We start from the raw sequence: 16113 nt of genomic DNA, 5'->3' as shown, positions 1-16113 counted from the left end.
AGATGTTTGATGTTTCTTAACAATCAATTACTGGACAACCCTGTCGGCACTCATCAAGTCAGCATTGCTATCTTTATGAGCTATATTCAATGCAAAGCAATCAAGGTCCCTTAGATGAACTATAATTCTAAAGCACTCTCTCTCTCTCTCTCTCTCTCTCTCTCTCTCTCTCTCTTTCAATTAATTGTTAAAATAGATTTCGAACAAAACTAAAGAAAACTTTGAAGAGAAACTTACTGGTTGGCTGTATTAGCACCACTGTAACTTCATAATGGTGGTCTTACCCGATGATCAACTTTCTGATATCTGTCAAAACAAATATTACTATGAGCAAAACTGGAGATAATATCCAGAATCAGCTTGTTCCAATTTTGTTGACATGTGTGTGTGGGTGGTGGTGGAGGGAGTTCTTTTGCTCCATTTCTGAATACAGATTGTAACTAGTTGGACTTTTGAGGTCAATCATTATCGTCTCTTATAAAAATAAAAATCAACAAACTTCCATATACAATTTTCCAATGTCCTTTAAATAACAATATTGCAAGATGGAAACAGAAACCTCCATGCAAAAGAAAAAAAAAAGCAAACATTTGCTAAAGGCTATGTAAGAGGCTTTGTTTACAACTCACATTCGAGAATCAGGATCTTTGCGAGGATCATATTCTTTTGTTATCCAAAACCTAAGAAATGGTCCACGTGAAAAGTAGTATGCAACTCTAGAAAGAAGCCTGCAAATACAAAATGACCTCAACCGACAGAACAAATACTAAGACTAGAAGGTAAAGGAGAGCAGACAACCTTCTGAGTATATGATCTGAAAAGTTGAAGCCCTTATCAAACAGCCCAGTCAAGGACATCTGTGACTCCCACTGATCTGAGCCTTGGGGTATGTATTCCTTCCAATTTGTTCTCTTAGGAATCTTTAAGAATGCTAAGTAAAAAAGATACATAGCTATGCAGGAACTTCGTAAGATTCCAATCTTGATGACTTTCATGCCGTCAAATCTTATTTTTATTTTTTTTGCAAGATGAATAAATAAATATTCATTTTTATAAATATAAATTTTTTACTAATTAAATCCAGTATATGCAAATGGTAATTAATTACTACTTAAATCCAATATATAATAAATGGTAACTAATTTACTAATATATAATAAACGGTGACATTTTAAAAGTACCAATATATGGCCCCACTCGTTCTTTTCTCTTGGCCTTCCAATCAATCATCCAGCCTTTTGTCCCAAAAAAAAAAAAACCAAAACACCAATCATCCAACCAACCGACGTGCTCCCATCTCGGATCCCCTTCCCGGAGTTCCCTCCCATCCCTCCCCTTGCAAATTTAGAGTTAGACCCTTTCTCCTTTCTCTCTCCTCTTTTCTCCTCTCTCTCTCTCTCTCTCTCTCTCCTCTTTTCTCTTCTGGTTTTGTTCCTCTCTTTCTTTCGATTCTGATGGAATTTTTTACAATTTTCATGTTGATATTCATTTGGTTTAAAGTATAGATAAACACTCGATGTTGTTCCTTTGGATTGTTAACTAGGTTCTTCATATATATGTGTGTCTATATATATATATATATACATATATATTATTCATCAACCCAAACATTTGAAACATCCCTTAATTAATTGCTTAGTACTATGGAGGACAGAAGTCAAGACGACGACAGGGACGCATTGGCGGGGCTAAGCAACGCTCCTCCACCCCGCAAGTCACATTCATTAAGCCAGCAGCTGCGTGCAACCTCCGCCCAAAAACGCCACCACCAAATACGCAAGCATAGCCTCGACGACGTCAGCGTCTTCCCCAAGAGCGTTCGTAACAATAATAATGTCGACTACTACGACTCTTCTGACGACGATTTCTTTCCTTACTCCACCTCTAACAGCACCATCACCACCACAACCACTAGTAATGCTGTTGGCGTTGGTGATCACGACGTGTACGTGGGCACCACTCACTCCCAGAGGCTGGACCAAAGCCTCTGCATGGAGGCTGGTGATGATCCTGATGGCAACAGAGAATGCCAGCCGTTGGCCGAATTTATTGGCAGCGGCGGTGGCACTGGCATCTTCAAGGTTCCAACTCGCGCATCCGTCCATCCTGGTCGTCCCCCCTGCTTGGAGCTGAGACCCCACCCTCTCAGGGAAACCCAGGTCGGCAGGTTCCTCAGGACCATTGCCTGCACCAATACCCAGCTGTGGGCTGGCCAGGAGGGCGGAGTCAGGGTCTGGAATTTGAAGGGCGTCTTTGAACCTGGCTTTGGTATTGGTGGCAGAGTAATGAGGGGTGATGAGGATGCCGCCCCATACTATGAATCCGCCAACACCTCTCCCACCCATTGCCTCATGGTTGATACCGGCAATCGCTTGATTTGGACTGGCCATAAGGATGGTAAGATCAGGTCTTGGAAGATGGATCAGTCTTTGGATGCTTCTACTCCTTTTAAGGAAGGTCTTTCCTGGCAGGCCCACCGCGCTCCTGTTCTCGCCATGGTTTTCACTGCTTACGGTCAGTCACTTATTTGTTCCTCTTCCTCAAGTGCTTCTGTATTGCTTGGTTTTTTCACTTTCCAATGTAAATGTTAATCTATCTGAGATCATGTTGATTTGATTTGATGCAGGTGATATGTGGTCAGGTTCCGAGGGTGGTGTTATTAAAATCTGGCCATGGGAAACCATAGAAAAATCTCTCTCTCTAAAACCAGAGGAAAGGCATATGGCAGCTTTACTGGTGGAGAGGTCAGGCATTGAACTGAGGAGCCAAGTTACCGTGAATGGCGTCTGTAGTATATCTTCTCAAGATGTCAAGTGTTTACTATCTGATAATTTTAGGGCTAAAGTTTGGTGTGCCGGATCTATGTCCTTCTCCTTGTGGTTAGTTTTCAAATTGAAACCTAGTGTTAGTGGGGAGTGTGTGCGTTTTGATACATGTTTTACATGGTTAAAACTTTTATCTTATGCACAATTCATGTTTTTCTAAATGGGATTTCCATCAAGAAAGAGAAGTGGAAATCGTTGCTTAGATAGAGATCCTAATACATATAATTTCCATTGGAATTATTCTAAAAAGTGTTGATTTGTCAGGGATGCTCGTACAAGAGAGCTTGTGAAAGTCTTTAATGTAGAAGGTCAGATGGAGAATCGAGTTGACATGTCAGCAGTGCAGCAAGATCAAGCAGTAGAAGATGAGATGAAGGTAAAATTTGTTTCAACATCGAAAAAGGAGAAATCCGGGGGCTTTTTACAACGGTCGCGTAATGCTATAATGGGAGCTGCAGATGCTGTTCGTCGGGTTGCAACAAGAGGGGCAGGGGCATTTGTAGAAGAATCCAAGAAGACAGAAGCGCTAGTGCTCACTGCGGATGGCATGATATGGAGTGGATGCACAAATGGTTTACTGGTTCAGTGGGATGGAAATGGTAACCGTGTGCAAGATTTTAATCACCATTCTTCTGGTGTCCAATGCTTTTGCACTATCGGAACACGAATATATGTAGGCTATGTGAGTGGCATGATTCAGGCGTTGGATCTTGAGGGAAATCTGATTGCAGGATGGGTTGCACACAGTAGTCCAGTGATAAAACTGGCGGTTGGAACTGGTTTTGTTTATAGCTTGGCCACCCATGGTGGTATTCGCGGATGGAACATCAAATCTCCAGGACCTACTGACAACTTGATACGTACAGAATTGGCTGCAAAAGAAAGTGTATATACCAAAAGTGACAATGTTAGAATTTTAGTAGGCACATGGAATGTTGGTCAAGGAAGAGCATCTCAGGATGCACTAATATCATGGTTAGGCTCTGCTGTGCCAGATGTTGGCATTGTAGTTGTCGGGTTGCAAGAAGTAGAAATGGGCGCAGGCTTTCTTGCAATGTCTGCTGCAAAAGAAACTGTAAGATCCTTCATTGATGTTGTGAACTGCTTATTTGCTTACTTTAACAGATACAAAATCTCTACTCGTGCGTATGGATTGATTTATTTATTTACCATTATTTTCCCCTTGTAGGTAGGGCTTGAAGGGAGTTCCGTTGGTAACTGGTGGCTTGATAACATAGGAAAGGCCTTAGAAGAAGGAAAAACTTTCGAACGCATGGGTTCTAGGCAGCTCGCAGGCTTGCTCATATCTCTTTGGTAAGCAATTACCATTGAAACTGATTTCAGGAATTAGCTATCACCAAATATAATTAGCCAGCAGTTCGTATTTCTTTCCTTTTATCAGTGAGGCATCTTAACCCTACTCTGTTAAATTATCCTTGTGGAGTTTGTCCTCATATATTTCTTTCCTTTTATGAGCTCATAATTCTCATATAGGGTAAGAAAGAATCTCAGAAAACATGTCGGGGATATTGATGCTGGAGCAGTTCCCTGTGGCTTTGGTCGTGCCATTGGTAACAAGGTTGGTACCTCTCCATTCACAGTGCTCATTTGGCAAATTGGCATGTATACAATTTGGGAGTTGGTACCTTTTTGTTTACAGAATAAACTAGAATGCAGTCAGTTTGATTGTCTCTGCTCAATTTCTTAAATGTATCGCTTTCTTATTCTTACGAAAAAGGATCACTGACTAGACTACTTATGTTCAAGCAGGGGGGTGTTGGTCTGAGAATCCGAGTCTATGATCGGATAATGTGCTTTGTGAACTGTCATTTGGCTGCACATTTGGAAGCTGTCAATCGCCGTAATGCTGATTTTGATCACATTTATCGTAATATGGTCTTCAACCGGTCGTCTCTACTTAACACAGCAGCTGGTATGCTACCATACCTGTTTTTGTCTTGCTCCCTTGCCTTCTCTGCCTATTTATTTTGGCTGCTTTATTCTTCTGGCTTGCCATGGGTCCTCTCTCTTGCAGCTGGTGTCTCAACTTCTGTTAACATGGCTCGGGCTCCAAATGTATGAACTTGTTCTAGTTCGTATTGCTGAAATCAATCCTTTATTTATAATTTTTAATGTAATTAGCTAAGTGTTAGACCATTGATGATTTAGGCTGTCAGTAGCAACACTGAAGATGTAAGGCCCGAATTAGCAGAAGCAGATATGGTTGTTTTTCTCGGTGATTTCAATTATCGGCTTTTTGGTATATCTTATGATGAAGCAAGGGACTTCGTTTCGCAAAGATGCTTTGATTGGCTCAGAGAAAAAGATCAGCTCAGAGCAGAGATGAAAGCCGGGAAAGTTTTCCAAGGGATGCGTGAGGCACTCATCAGATTCCCTCCAACATACAAGTTTGAAAAGCACCAAGCAGGCTTAGCAGGTATTTGGTCTACTAACGGTCAATTTCTGCATTACCATTAAAGCTCTTGGTTTCTCTTACACGAGTAAATTATGCATATCTGCAAAACTGAATTAGATACAACATGGTTTTCGAGTGTTTTAATTTGAAACTTTGTCTATGCATCCTTTTCAGGATACGATTCTGGTGAGAAGAAACGTATTCCTGCATGGTGTGATAGAATAATATATCGTGACAATCGACCATCACCAGTTGCTGAGTGCAGTTTAGAGTGCCCTGTAGTCTCGTCAATTATACAGTACGTTCTTCTGGGATTGTAACCTATTGTCTCTTTTTCTTCGTTGTTCTAAAACTTGGTGCCCGATTTTAAATAGGTATGAGGCATGCATGGATGTGACTGACAGTGATCACAAACCTGTCCGGTGTAAACTAAGTTTACAAATTGCTCACGTTGATAGATCAGTAAGGAGAAAGGAGTTTGGAGAAATTATAAAGTCCAATCAGAATATCAGGTCTATGCTTGAAGAATCAAATTATGTTCCAGAAACTATTTTGAACACCAACAACATAATCCTTCAAAATCAGGACACGTCCATTTTGCGTATCACTAATAAATGTGTAAAGGATACGGCCGTATTTAAAATCATCTGTGAAGGTCAGTCCACTGTCAAGGAGGATGGGGAAGAGCCTGACTATCGCCCGAGAGGTGCCCATGGGTTTCCTCGATGGCTTGAGGTATCACTTTCTCCCTGCGGCTTCTCTTCTGTCCTATAAATTTTCTTTTCCTTTTAGGAGTGGAAAATGCAGGTGTCTATTCTTCTAATATACTTCTTCTGTTTTTCAAAACACAAAATAATAGATCACACCAGCAACGGGCATGATCAAACCTGAAGAGTCTGTGGAGGTCTCAGTTCATCATGAAGAGTTTCATACCTTGGAAGAATTTGTTGATGGCATCCCTCAAAATTGGTGGTGCGAAGACACCCGCGACAAGGAAGTGATTTTAATGTTGAGTGTCCAAGGTAGTTGCTCAGCTCAAACATATAGTCACAGAGTTCGTGTACGGCATTGCTTCTCAGCCAAGACAGTCCGCATGGACTCAAAATCCAACAGCTCTAGGAAAGGCCAGGGAAGTCCAGTTCACAGGTCTGAAGTTCGGCAACTTAACATACCAAGCCAAATCAACTTGAAATAATTCTTAAAACTAAACTAGTATCAAATACTGGATAGCATGAAGCAGTTTATAGACACATGGATAATCGCCTGGTAAGAGTGAAGACGGATTTGATGTTATTACCAAGTGCCTTTCTTTTTCCAGTTAGAACTCTAGTCTAGAACAAAAGTTGGTGTAAATACTCTCCGTGAACCTGTTTATGACTTAAAGACAGTTTAGCATCATGTCCTCTCTACATTATCAAATTCATTTTTACATTGAAAATTTTGTCGTCCAAGTAGTTTCTTGGTAAGTTGGTATGTGGAAAGCGGTAAAAAAGGGAATGCATGCCCACTGTTGGCTTCTAACTAAAACCATGTTTACAATTTGCAAATCACTGTTGACTAGTTTTATTTCCGAGTAATGGCTCAATATTTCATATTCGATGAATCAAATATCGTATCAATGTATAGAAAACAAGTCCGAATGTGATCTACCTTTCCTCTGCATTACCCTCTGTTTTCTCAGGCTTCGTCATTTATTTCTGATTAGTTCCGACCAAGGACTGAGACCGAAAGGGGTAGTTGACATTATTAATTTAAACATCAACTGGTATGACAATACTTTGCACATAATACAGATTATTTATAAAATCCTAATCAAATACTTGAACAATAGTAGTTGTAAACTTGGCACGGTACATTCACTCAGTTCAGTATGCCTTGATGATTAAATTATGCAGCTGCCTCATAGCCCTCCAACAATTAAACATGGATGCTTACCTTAGTCCATTAGCATAGCCAGTAACACCAGACAGCAGACAGATGAAAGAAGCCATTCCTTGCTATACCAAGAGCTGATAGAAGAGGAATGAGGCAGATATATATGAGTTCCTTTTACCTGCTCAACCCGATAATCTTAATTTCTTCGAATATACTCCATACATCTAGTTTAAGAGATAGATGCCTTTAGATCACTTATTACGTTGAAATTTCAATCTGATGCGTGGCGCAGGAGCAGGTGCGGCATATGTACTTAAGCTCCTAGCCCTATATGCTAAGATACAGCATAGGTCCCCCAATCCCTGTGTTCATTTCTCCCATATGAAACTTAAAGCGCATACATCCGCTTATACTCGCTGTTCAAAACTTCGTGTTCTGATGCCATAGACATAGAGAATGAACGAGACTTACTCTCAGCTCTCCGAATGTTCCTCATTTTGCACTCTTCCATCCTATGTAAAATGATACAATAGCACATGGAGCCAATGGTAGTAAGCATGATTGTGCTGCCTATAACTGTTGCGTACACAGCAAGCCACCTCGAGTGCGTGCCCACCACCACATACGTCAGAGAAATAAAAGCAATCGAAATGAAGAGGCAAGCTAGCCACATGAGCTTGTTGATCACAAATACAAGCTGCTTTTTTGCCTTCTGCTCAATCACAACCACAGATGTCTGGACTACAACAACAGCCAGGGAGATGAAGAGTGCCAGGCTGTCAAACACAAAAAAGATGATGAAAGCGGCATTATTTGCTATGTGCGCTTGTCCAAGCGTAAGCCCTGGTGTTTCGTCCTCAACATACTGGCCAGGAATAGTGAAGATGGCTGCAAAAGCAACAGTGGCAATCAGAACGGCAACAACAGTGGCAGAGTTTATAGCATTGTTGAGGCCGCTAATGTGGAGCTTTTTCAACTTTTTTGCAATATTCTGGACTCTGGCACCAGTTTGGCGGGTCTGTTGAAGTTGGGACTGGACATCGTGCTTTATGTCACTCACAGTCTGCTTCAGCTGCTTGGCTGGATTTGCAGGTTTTCCTTGGTCTTTAGAATTGGTGGCCCCTGCTTCCTTTAACACAGCCACAAGTTCTGGACTCCCATATTTTTCTGCAATGTCAAGTGGGCTCTCTCCAGCCTTGTTGCTTGCATTGATGTTACTACCCTCTTTATTAATGGACAACAGAAGGCGTACATTCTGCACATAAAGTACATGAGCATTGAGCAAACATAATAAAATTATGTCACAAGCTAGCTTGCAAATTTTGAGATTGGTTTGTTTCAATTGAAAGTTGAAGTCACACACCAAAAACTACAGGTGTTTCCATTACGACATATGAGTATCATACACCAATTAAGCACCAACTATGAAATTACCAAACCATTCTTCAGATTGGAGTCGTAGCATACATTTTGAGTTAAAACTACCAGCAATGAACATAATGCTTAACATGATCACAAAACTAAACAATTGGGAAGCTAGATTTCAGATCTAGTTTAGAAATTTGGATTTAATATTGATCGACACTTGAATCATTGATATAACATGTAGCACATTTCATCAAATTACTAAATAAATTGAAAGAAAAGAAAGGAGAAAGAACCTGAATACGGCCCTTCCTTGTGGCAGTATGCAATGCGTTGTTTCCCTTGTTATCTTCCACAGTCAAAACTGAGGGGTCGGGTTTCAGCAACTCCAGCACAATCTCCTCCTTGTGCCCTTTTACAGCCATGTGCAACGCAGTTTGGCCTTTCAGGTCAGTTCTAAAAGCAGCACTTGGATCCTTTCTTAGTAGGGACTTGACTACTTCCAAGTGTCCCATCCTTGCTGCTGAATGAAGCACAGTCTTACCATTATTGCGGGCAATCTTGGCGAGATTTGAGTCAGTTTCCAAAAGGAGATTTACAATATCAATATGCCCCTGAGTAGCAGCCGTGTGTAAGGCAGTTGAATTGGAAAAATCTGTGGTCATAGCCAAGTTCGGGAACACGTGCAGAAGTTCTTTCAACACCTCTGAAGAAAGAAACAATTTTCAAATCATCATGATGCATATTTCGAAGAAATATTATTTGATAGTTTCCTAATCATAATTAGGCTCTTATAGGTCACCAGATGATTAAGGTGACAATCAAAGTCAATATGCGTGTGCGTGTTTAGATTGAAGAAGACAGTCAACAAGCATTTCAAAATCAAGCTTCATGAAGATACATATTGCATATGCTTTTCTCTGACACAGAATTACAGAAATTGTGTTCCTTTTTTTTTTTCATAGCATATGATACAAACATTACAGGACTGCTTCTATTAAAGTGTGTTGAATTTCAACAAATGAAATGGATATTCATACTACTATCTTACCAAGATGGCCCTGTCTTACAGCAATGTGGAATGGATCGTAGCCATTTCTGGCGGCAATTGATGCAGTTTGAAGGTCCATTTGCTTCAACATTTCCCCAACAACCACAGCATGCCCATTCTCCGCTGAGGCATAGAGGGGGGTCTCTCCCTCCTGGTTTGTCTTTGACAATAAACCAATTGACTCATTGCTGTTACAGTTCTGAAGAATTTCTCTGACTCTAACTAAATTCCCTGCTCGAGCCGCCAAATGGAGTTGAGAGTCACCTCTTTTACCCGGTGACTCCTTGCCCCTCCTCCGTTCACCACCAATAAAGCTCAGCTGCTTCTCCATAACCATCCGAAAACTCTTCTGCTTCTCCATAAACCCACGAAAACTCTTCTGTTTCTCCATCACCCCTCGAGAACTTGACTGCTGCTCAATTGCCCCACTGAAACTAGGTAGTTTTTCCATCCTTGCAGCCTGAAAACTGCTCTGCCTCTCCATCACCAATTTCACGGAAACGAGTTGATCTCAAACAAAACCCAACTTCCTAGTCTTTGGAATCCTGATTCTCCAATCTCAAATTCTACTTTTCCACGATCATCACCCAATAAACATTCAAGCCAAATTCCTTTCCTCACAGAAACAGTAAGAACCCCAGTTGTGCAGATATATAAATATGTCAAGAAATATGTTTTTCAATCTCTACTTAACCACTGGGATTCCAATTCTCTGATTCAAAACCTGTTTCTTATCCAAACTGAAATTCACCTATTTGAAATATCAAAACCCGTTGAATAATCAAAATAACAGAATCCAGAAAGCAATCAAAATCCAACATATGAGAAGAAGCAAAAGTTGAATACCAATTACAAAGTAAGTACCTTGATTGTGAGCTTTGTACCTTAATCTCCTGCTCTGAATCTGGAAAGCTAGAAACTTTAGATACCATGCGGCCGAGGCTGAAACCCAAAACAAAAGCTGAGATTTTTGATAAATGATGGGGGCCTCACTATCACCTTATCAGTGAGTAACACAAGAAACCCCACCCCACCAATAAACTTGTATTCGACTCAACTCAATACAAAACTAGATGAAAATCAAGATCGTATGAGGAGACACACAGCGAGAAGAAACAAACCGCTGCTGACAACACCATCTATAATTCTATATAGATACTCGGGAGTTGGGGGAGGAGAGACGCATGATGTTTCTATCATTTTAAGATAATACTTCATCTGCCTCCCTCAAAAAACAAAGTTAGATACTTTATCTGTCATACTGTTTATAGAAAGCTGTTTTTCACTATCCTTGTGTGATAATTAATCGTAATCATGTTTTTCTTTTGTTATATTGTTACTTTAAATTATCTAGAAGAAATAATAAAAATTTAAATTAAGAACGCAACGAGTTAATAAAATATTAAGACCAGCGTTTTGGGGTGAGTTGTAATTCTCTGCTTGGCTTCATTGATGCATCAGCAAAGACTATCCGTCCATAATAATGGTCTTATATCAAATGATCAGTATTAGATATTTCAAGGGAAAAAAAAGAAGAAAAGGATTTATTTTTTTTTCCAAATCAAATATTTCCAGTCCAGTACGATAATGAGACAAATACATAATAATTAGAGATAATATAGAATTTTTGGTTTTGTTGAGAAGAAATAAACAAGGATCCATGATTCATGATACATGTGCCTCTCCATAATTGCAGAGGGAAAGAATCATTTTCAAATCAGTATCCTTAAGACCATCTCCGATGGTTGGGCTAAAAGTCAAATTTTTTAGCCTGAAAAATTTAGCTTTTAGCCCAAAAACAGTTTTTCTACTCCAATCATTATACCCTAAAATTTTAGCCCCAGATTATTAAAGAATGAATTTAGGCTTTTTTTTTTTTTTTTGTTAAATTAAATTTTTTTTTTAAAAATAAATATGTAGACTATCGTAAATTAATTTTATAAACATTTTAATCTAAAAAAATTTAAATTCCGATAAATATTGGGTAGAATCCACCCCGATTTCTGGGCTAAATTTCGGAGGGAATTTGGCATTGGTTTAACATTTAGTATTTAGCTCAAAATTTCCCCTTGGGTTGGAGTGCATTTGAGGGAAAATTTTGGGAAGTAATTTGACTTTTAACCCACTATTGGAGTTGGTCTAAATATAAGAAGTTGTTTTATGAGTAACAGAATAAGTGGTGATACCAAAAAACAAATATTAATTGAAAAGAAAAAGTGCAGAAGATATATGGCCCCTGTGGACTGTGGATACTGGGCAGTGGGCAGTCACTGTCACCCGCACAACGTGTTAAAGGGTCCCTCCTCCTCTTTACAAAAACCAGAGAGTGGTAAATCTATGTGATCCTTAATGATTTGCCGTTTCCCGCGTTAGGTTGAATCATTGATCGCTCCTCCTCTATCTTGAAAGCAAAGCAAAGGAAGGGAAATGGGATTTGGATATCCTCTCACCAATCACATTTTGTTAAAATGTTAAATGTGGGCTCCCGCTGAAATATATATATATATATATATATATATATATGTATGTATATATAAGTAATGGTAGAGAGACTATTTAGAAATAAAATTTGCAAACTAAATGATATATTACTAATAGAAATGAGTATGTTTATCAACATTTAAGTAATAAATCAATTATGAATTTTCATATCCTTTAGTTTCTAAAATTTTGTTTACAAATTTAGTTTCTCTAGCATTACCTATGTGTGTGTGTATATATATATATGTGTGTGTGTGTGTTCTCTTCATATATCGTTCGTTTTGGTTAAAATTGGATCCTCATATTGTAAAATTGGTAAAATGAACACCTCTGCCTGTGGCTGCAAGTCTGGATTATATTATATAAATGTAAACCTAGCTATTTATATATCCATGGCCCATAGGAGGTTAGGAACAATCACCTCCCAACTGAACCCCTCCATATGTTGATATGCATATGCACACCACTTGCCTTTGGTTGGGCACTTGATGTATATAAAAGGTCAATGACGTAGATGAAACCTAGGCAAATAAAACAACAAACTTATATATAAAAAACTGAAATTGGAGAGCAGCCATGTTTCATTGTTGTACACTGAAACTGATACTGACTCAATTAAGTCTTCTAAATTTTAACTGTAGATACACACACACACATATGAAATTAACGTTGAATTAACCTAATGAAAAACATTACACCTTTAATTGTTTGTACTTTATAATTAATTCACATGCATTTCATTTCATATGTGTATTTATCATTTACCACTAAGTTTCAAAAATGTATGTGTGTGTGTGTAAAGTTGACACGTACCTAATGTTTGTTGAAGGAAAATGACATAGCGCCATTGGCATATATATGTTATTGTTATTAGAGATGCATGAATTGGGCATGCATCCTTTTTTGACTGAGAATCAAGATTCGAGGCTGCGGCATGCATTGCAGTTGTCTATTTCTTTCTTTCAAATCAAACGGACGTACTTGCATTTGTGTGTGAGACCTGATGATATTGATACCATCGTACCAGAACAGACTACGGAGTCAGTTAGTCAAATTAGTAACCTGTGTGCAAAATGTAATTAAGAAGCAGCAGCAGCAGATCATCACCACCATTAAATTTCAATCTGATGACTACTGCTGATCTCTCTTCTTCTTCTAATTAAATTGCGGTTCCATATTTATTTTAAGTTGAAAATTAGTTGACTACTGATGATTGATCCATGTGTTTTACATGTGTTAATTAATTGATTTACTGCAAGCAACACTCATCCATGAAGTTCTACAATAACTGCGTATCCATGTGGTGTGGTGTGCACATCCATCACCATTGATCAGTGGTAATTATTCTTGATACGATCATATAACTCGATCGATATATTGTAAAATCACACAAGACACGTGCAAATTAAAGTTACGAATAATTCCCTTAATAATAGGATTGTCTATATGCAAGGATCTGGCATAAGCAGTCCAGTGCTGGTTCCCCTAATGTTTTTGCACGATGACGTGGCAACCTTATTCAGATACGTAAGCTTGATATCTTGCAATCTGATCCCAGTGCATGGAGTGCTTGGGCTGCAGTCGAATGTTACTGCCTCTGCCGTTCGCGACGTCCCTTGTATGTTTCTGTACGTCACTTGACTAATCGTCACACCTGAACTCTATCAAACGAACAAAAAAATAAACCAATAATTGATAAGTAATTAAGGGAGTATATATATAATATAGGACGTTAGTATTACTATTACCTCAGAAGGACAGCCTTGGTTACGGGGGCAATAATTCTGGTCAATGATGATGGGGTTTTTCACGTTTCTCATGATGATGTTTTGGAAGATTATGTTCCTAACGAAGCCAGTACTGGGCCTGGCCCATGACTTTATTCGTACTCCATTGTCTGATCCACTGAACACTGCATTCGTTAGGGTTACATTTTGGACGCCATCTTCCTGGAGATTCCTGCCTAGGCTTCCAATGCTGCATTATATACAGAGATCAGATCACATTCAGATATCATGAGCTGCACTACTTTAATTCGTAATTAGGCTATTTTTTAATCAATGTTTAATTAGGCTGGTTATTAAGTTAATCTTTTCTACACACATGCCTAATTATACCCATCCCAAGTTTGTGTTACTTAGACCTGGTTTGGTACTGAGGTGATTCTGAAAAAAGCTGCTATCAAAAAAAGTTGGGAGCTGTTTTTGTGTTTGGTAAACAATCAGCTTCAGCTTTTTTTCACAGTTTTGGATGAAAAAAAGCCAAAAACAAGAAGCTGTAAAACTTAGCTTTGAAAAACCGGCTTTTTTTCACATCTGTTTTACATAAAAGTTTACCAAACACTCTAATACTGCTTTTTTTTTTTCAAAAGCAGTTTTACAAAAAGATTTACCAAACACTCTGCTGCTTTATTTTACAGCTGCTTATTCTCACAACACAGCAAAAGCAGTTTTTTTTCAAAGCACAGCAATACCAAACCAGGCCTTAATAAATCCAACTTGTAAACAAATAAATAAGACTGATCGACTGTACCTTACACCATGGCCTGGACCACACTTGATGTTGCTCATATGGAGGTTTCTGGTGCCGGGACCGATTGCTATGCAATCGTCTCCGGTTTGCAAGATGCTGCCGGTTATGGTGACACCGGTAGAGCTCTGCACATGAATACCATCTGTGTTGGGGCTTTCGCTCGGAGCGATCAGCTTCACGTTTCGAATGACCACATTGTTGCAGCTGTTGACTACAAGGTGGGTTGCCTGACTGTTGATCGATGTTAAACCACTTACCAGAACGTTGTTTGCCCAGTTGAACGTTATAGACTGCACATGTATACATATATTATTATAATTATTTATACATATTATATTAATATAGTAAGTAATTATTAAAACCGCATATATATGCGAACGTACCCTAGCTCCAACAGGACAACTCTTGCCGGATTTCCTGCAAGCCCAAAATGCAGCCCCCCTGGCGTCGAGGGAACCACCGAGGACCCTAAGTCCGGTGACCTTAATGAATAAAATCCAGTAGCCTGAGTTTCCCAAAGCCCTGTAGTCTGTGGGGGCTACAAGGGTTCCGTCTATTTGGACTGTAACTTGTCTGGTCTTGCATGGACCTCTAAACACCACAGCCTTCAACAAGAACCTTCCTTTGGGGATGTACATAACAGCATTGCCCTGGCCGGAGCTGCACGCCGACGTCCATGCCTTGACGAATGCTTGCGTCGAGTCTGTCGTCCCATCTGCTCGTGCACCAAACTTCATCACATTGTAGCTAACTGCCGCTGCGTTAGATGACTGCGACAACGACATGCTGATCGATAAAAGCAGCATTACAGCTGCTACAAAATAATTATGAATATTGCTCCAGAAGCTTGATGTATAAGCCATTTTTGTGATGATACTTCAGATGTAGGGTTGGATAGATATAAGATTTCGATGAAAGTAATTGGTGTAAATAACTGGATTGGATTTGGATGCTGAAAAAGAAACAATACTTTGGAGGTATTTATAGTTGCTTATTGATACGTACTAGTACATATGAGCGGATCAGCGTAGGTAATTATAAAATGGTGGAGTAACAAAATTCAAAAAGTAGTATTGTATTTGCTCGTGGCGGATCGATTGTTGAATTTTAGGGTTTAGGGTTAGATATACATGTGTTACGTAGTGATATGTACGGAGACATGAGACTATATGCATGTGATAGCTTACGCTTAATATACACGAGATGAGAGACAGAGAGAGACAGAGAGAGACAGATTATTTGGCGGCGGGCAAGTGGCATTATTGGCATGCATGTGATGATATAGAGATTCAGATTGTGCCCAAGGAGAGCCTCTGCCCAGCCTCGATTTGGCAAGGCGCGCGCTTGCGTACGTAAGGAATGAGATATACATACATACATACATACATACATTCATATATATAACATATATCCATGGTTTTCTATATGTCGGTTCTGTATAACATGAGTTCATATATCAATCTGTGAGTTTTGCCACGTGACACGTGGAGGAAACCCGGAGCAGTGGCTGGCGTAGAAGTCGCCGATCAAATAGCCTTAAACACTGGTCAATATCATTCATTCCCCTT

At 39.4% G+C, this 16113-nt stretch overlaps 3 protein-coding genes across 7 annotated transcripts; 1 reads left to right on the top strand and 2 right to left on the bottom strand.

Annotated features, from left to right (window-relative positions):
* Positions 1–1500: 1500 nt before the first annotated feature.
* On the top strand, positions 1501–6679 carry LOC137746862 (type I inositol polyphosphate 5-phosphatase 12). Of its 2 annotated transcripts, XM_088690162.1 has the most exons (11): positions 1501–2514; positions 2627–2879; positions 3090–3900; positions 4015–4139; positions 4320–4404; positions 4596–4758; positions 4861–4901; positions 4995–5262; positions 5416–5539; positions 5616–5976; positions 6101–6679. In XM_088690162.1, the coding sequence occupies exons 1-11, from the start codon at positions 1644–1646 to the stop codon at positions 6434–6436; spliced, it is 3438 nt and encodes a 1145-aa protein (XP_088546288.1). In that variant the 5' UTR covers positions 1501–1643; the 3' UTR covers positions 6437–6679. The 2 variants fall into 2 exon arrangements, with proteins under 2 accessions (XP_088546288.1, XP_068342984.2); XM_068486883.2 differs by having other exon boundaries at positions 4596–4901.
* Positions 6680–6960: 281 nt separating this feature from the next.
* Positions 6961–11251, bottom strand: LOC137746861 (ankyrin repeat-containing protein At5g02620). Of its 4 annotated transcripts, none has more exons than XM_068486878.2 (5): positions 10637–11251; positions 10397–10474; positions 9533–10283; positions 8778–9187; positions 6961–8371 (listed from the first exon to the last, which is right to left on the bottom strand). In XM_068486878.2, the coding sequence occupies exons 3-5, from the start codon at positions 10014–10016 to the stop codon at positions 7505–7507; spliced, it is 1761 nt and encodes a 586-aa protein (XP_068342979.2). In that variant the 5' UTR covers positions 10017–10283; positions 10397–10474; positions 10637–11251; the 3' UTR covers positions 6961–7504. The 4 variants fall into 4 exon arrangements, with proteins under 4 accessions (XP_068342979.2, XP_068342983.2, XP_068342977.2 ...); XM_068486882.2 differs by having other exon boundaries at positions 9533–10272; positions 10637–10994; XM_068486876.2 differs by having other exon boundaries at positions 10397–10896.
* Positions 11252–13455: 2204 nt separating this feature from the next.
* On the bottom strand, positions 13456–15408 carry LOC137746576 (polygalacturonase-like). The gene is made up of 4 exons (XM_068486593.2): positions 14929–15408; positions 14546–14835; positions 13762–13990; positions 13456–13674 (listed from the first exon to the last, which is right to left on the bottom strand). The coding sequence occupies exons 1-4, from the start codon at positions 15406–15408 to the stop codon at positions 13456–13458; spliced, it is 1218 nt and encodes a 405-aa protein (XP_068342694.2).
* Positions 15409–16113: the final 705 nt, after the last annotated feature.

The sequence above is a fragment of the Pyrus communis genome, chromosome 2, assembly GCF_041283825.1.
Source record: "Pyrus communis isolate YQ-2024b chromosome 2, ASM4128382v1, whole genome shotgun sequence".
NCBI classification, from domain to species: Eukaryota; Viridiplantae; Streptophyta; class Magnoliopsida; order Rosales; family Rosaceae; genus Pyrus; species Pyrus communis.
The sequence above is the reverse complement of the archived record's forward strand: the minus strand, read 5'-3'. Positions and strand labels throughout refer to the sequence as shown.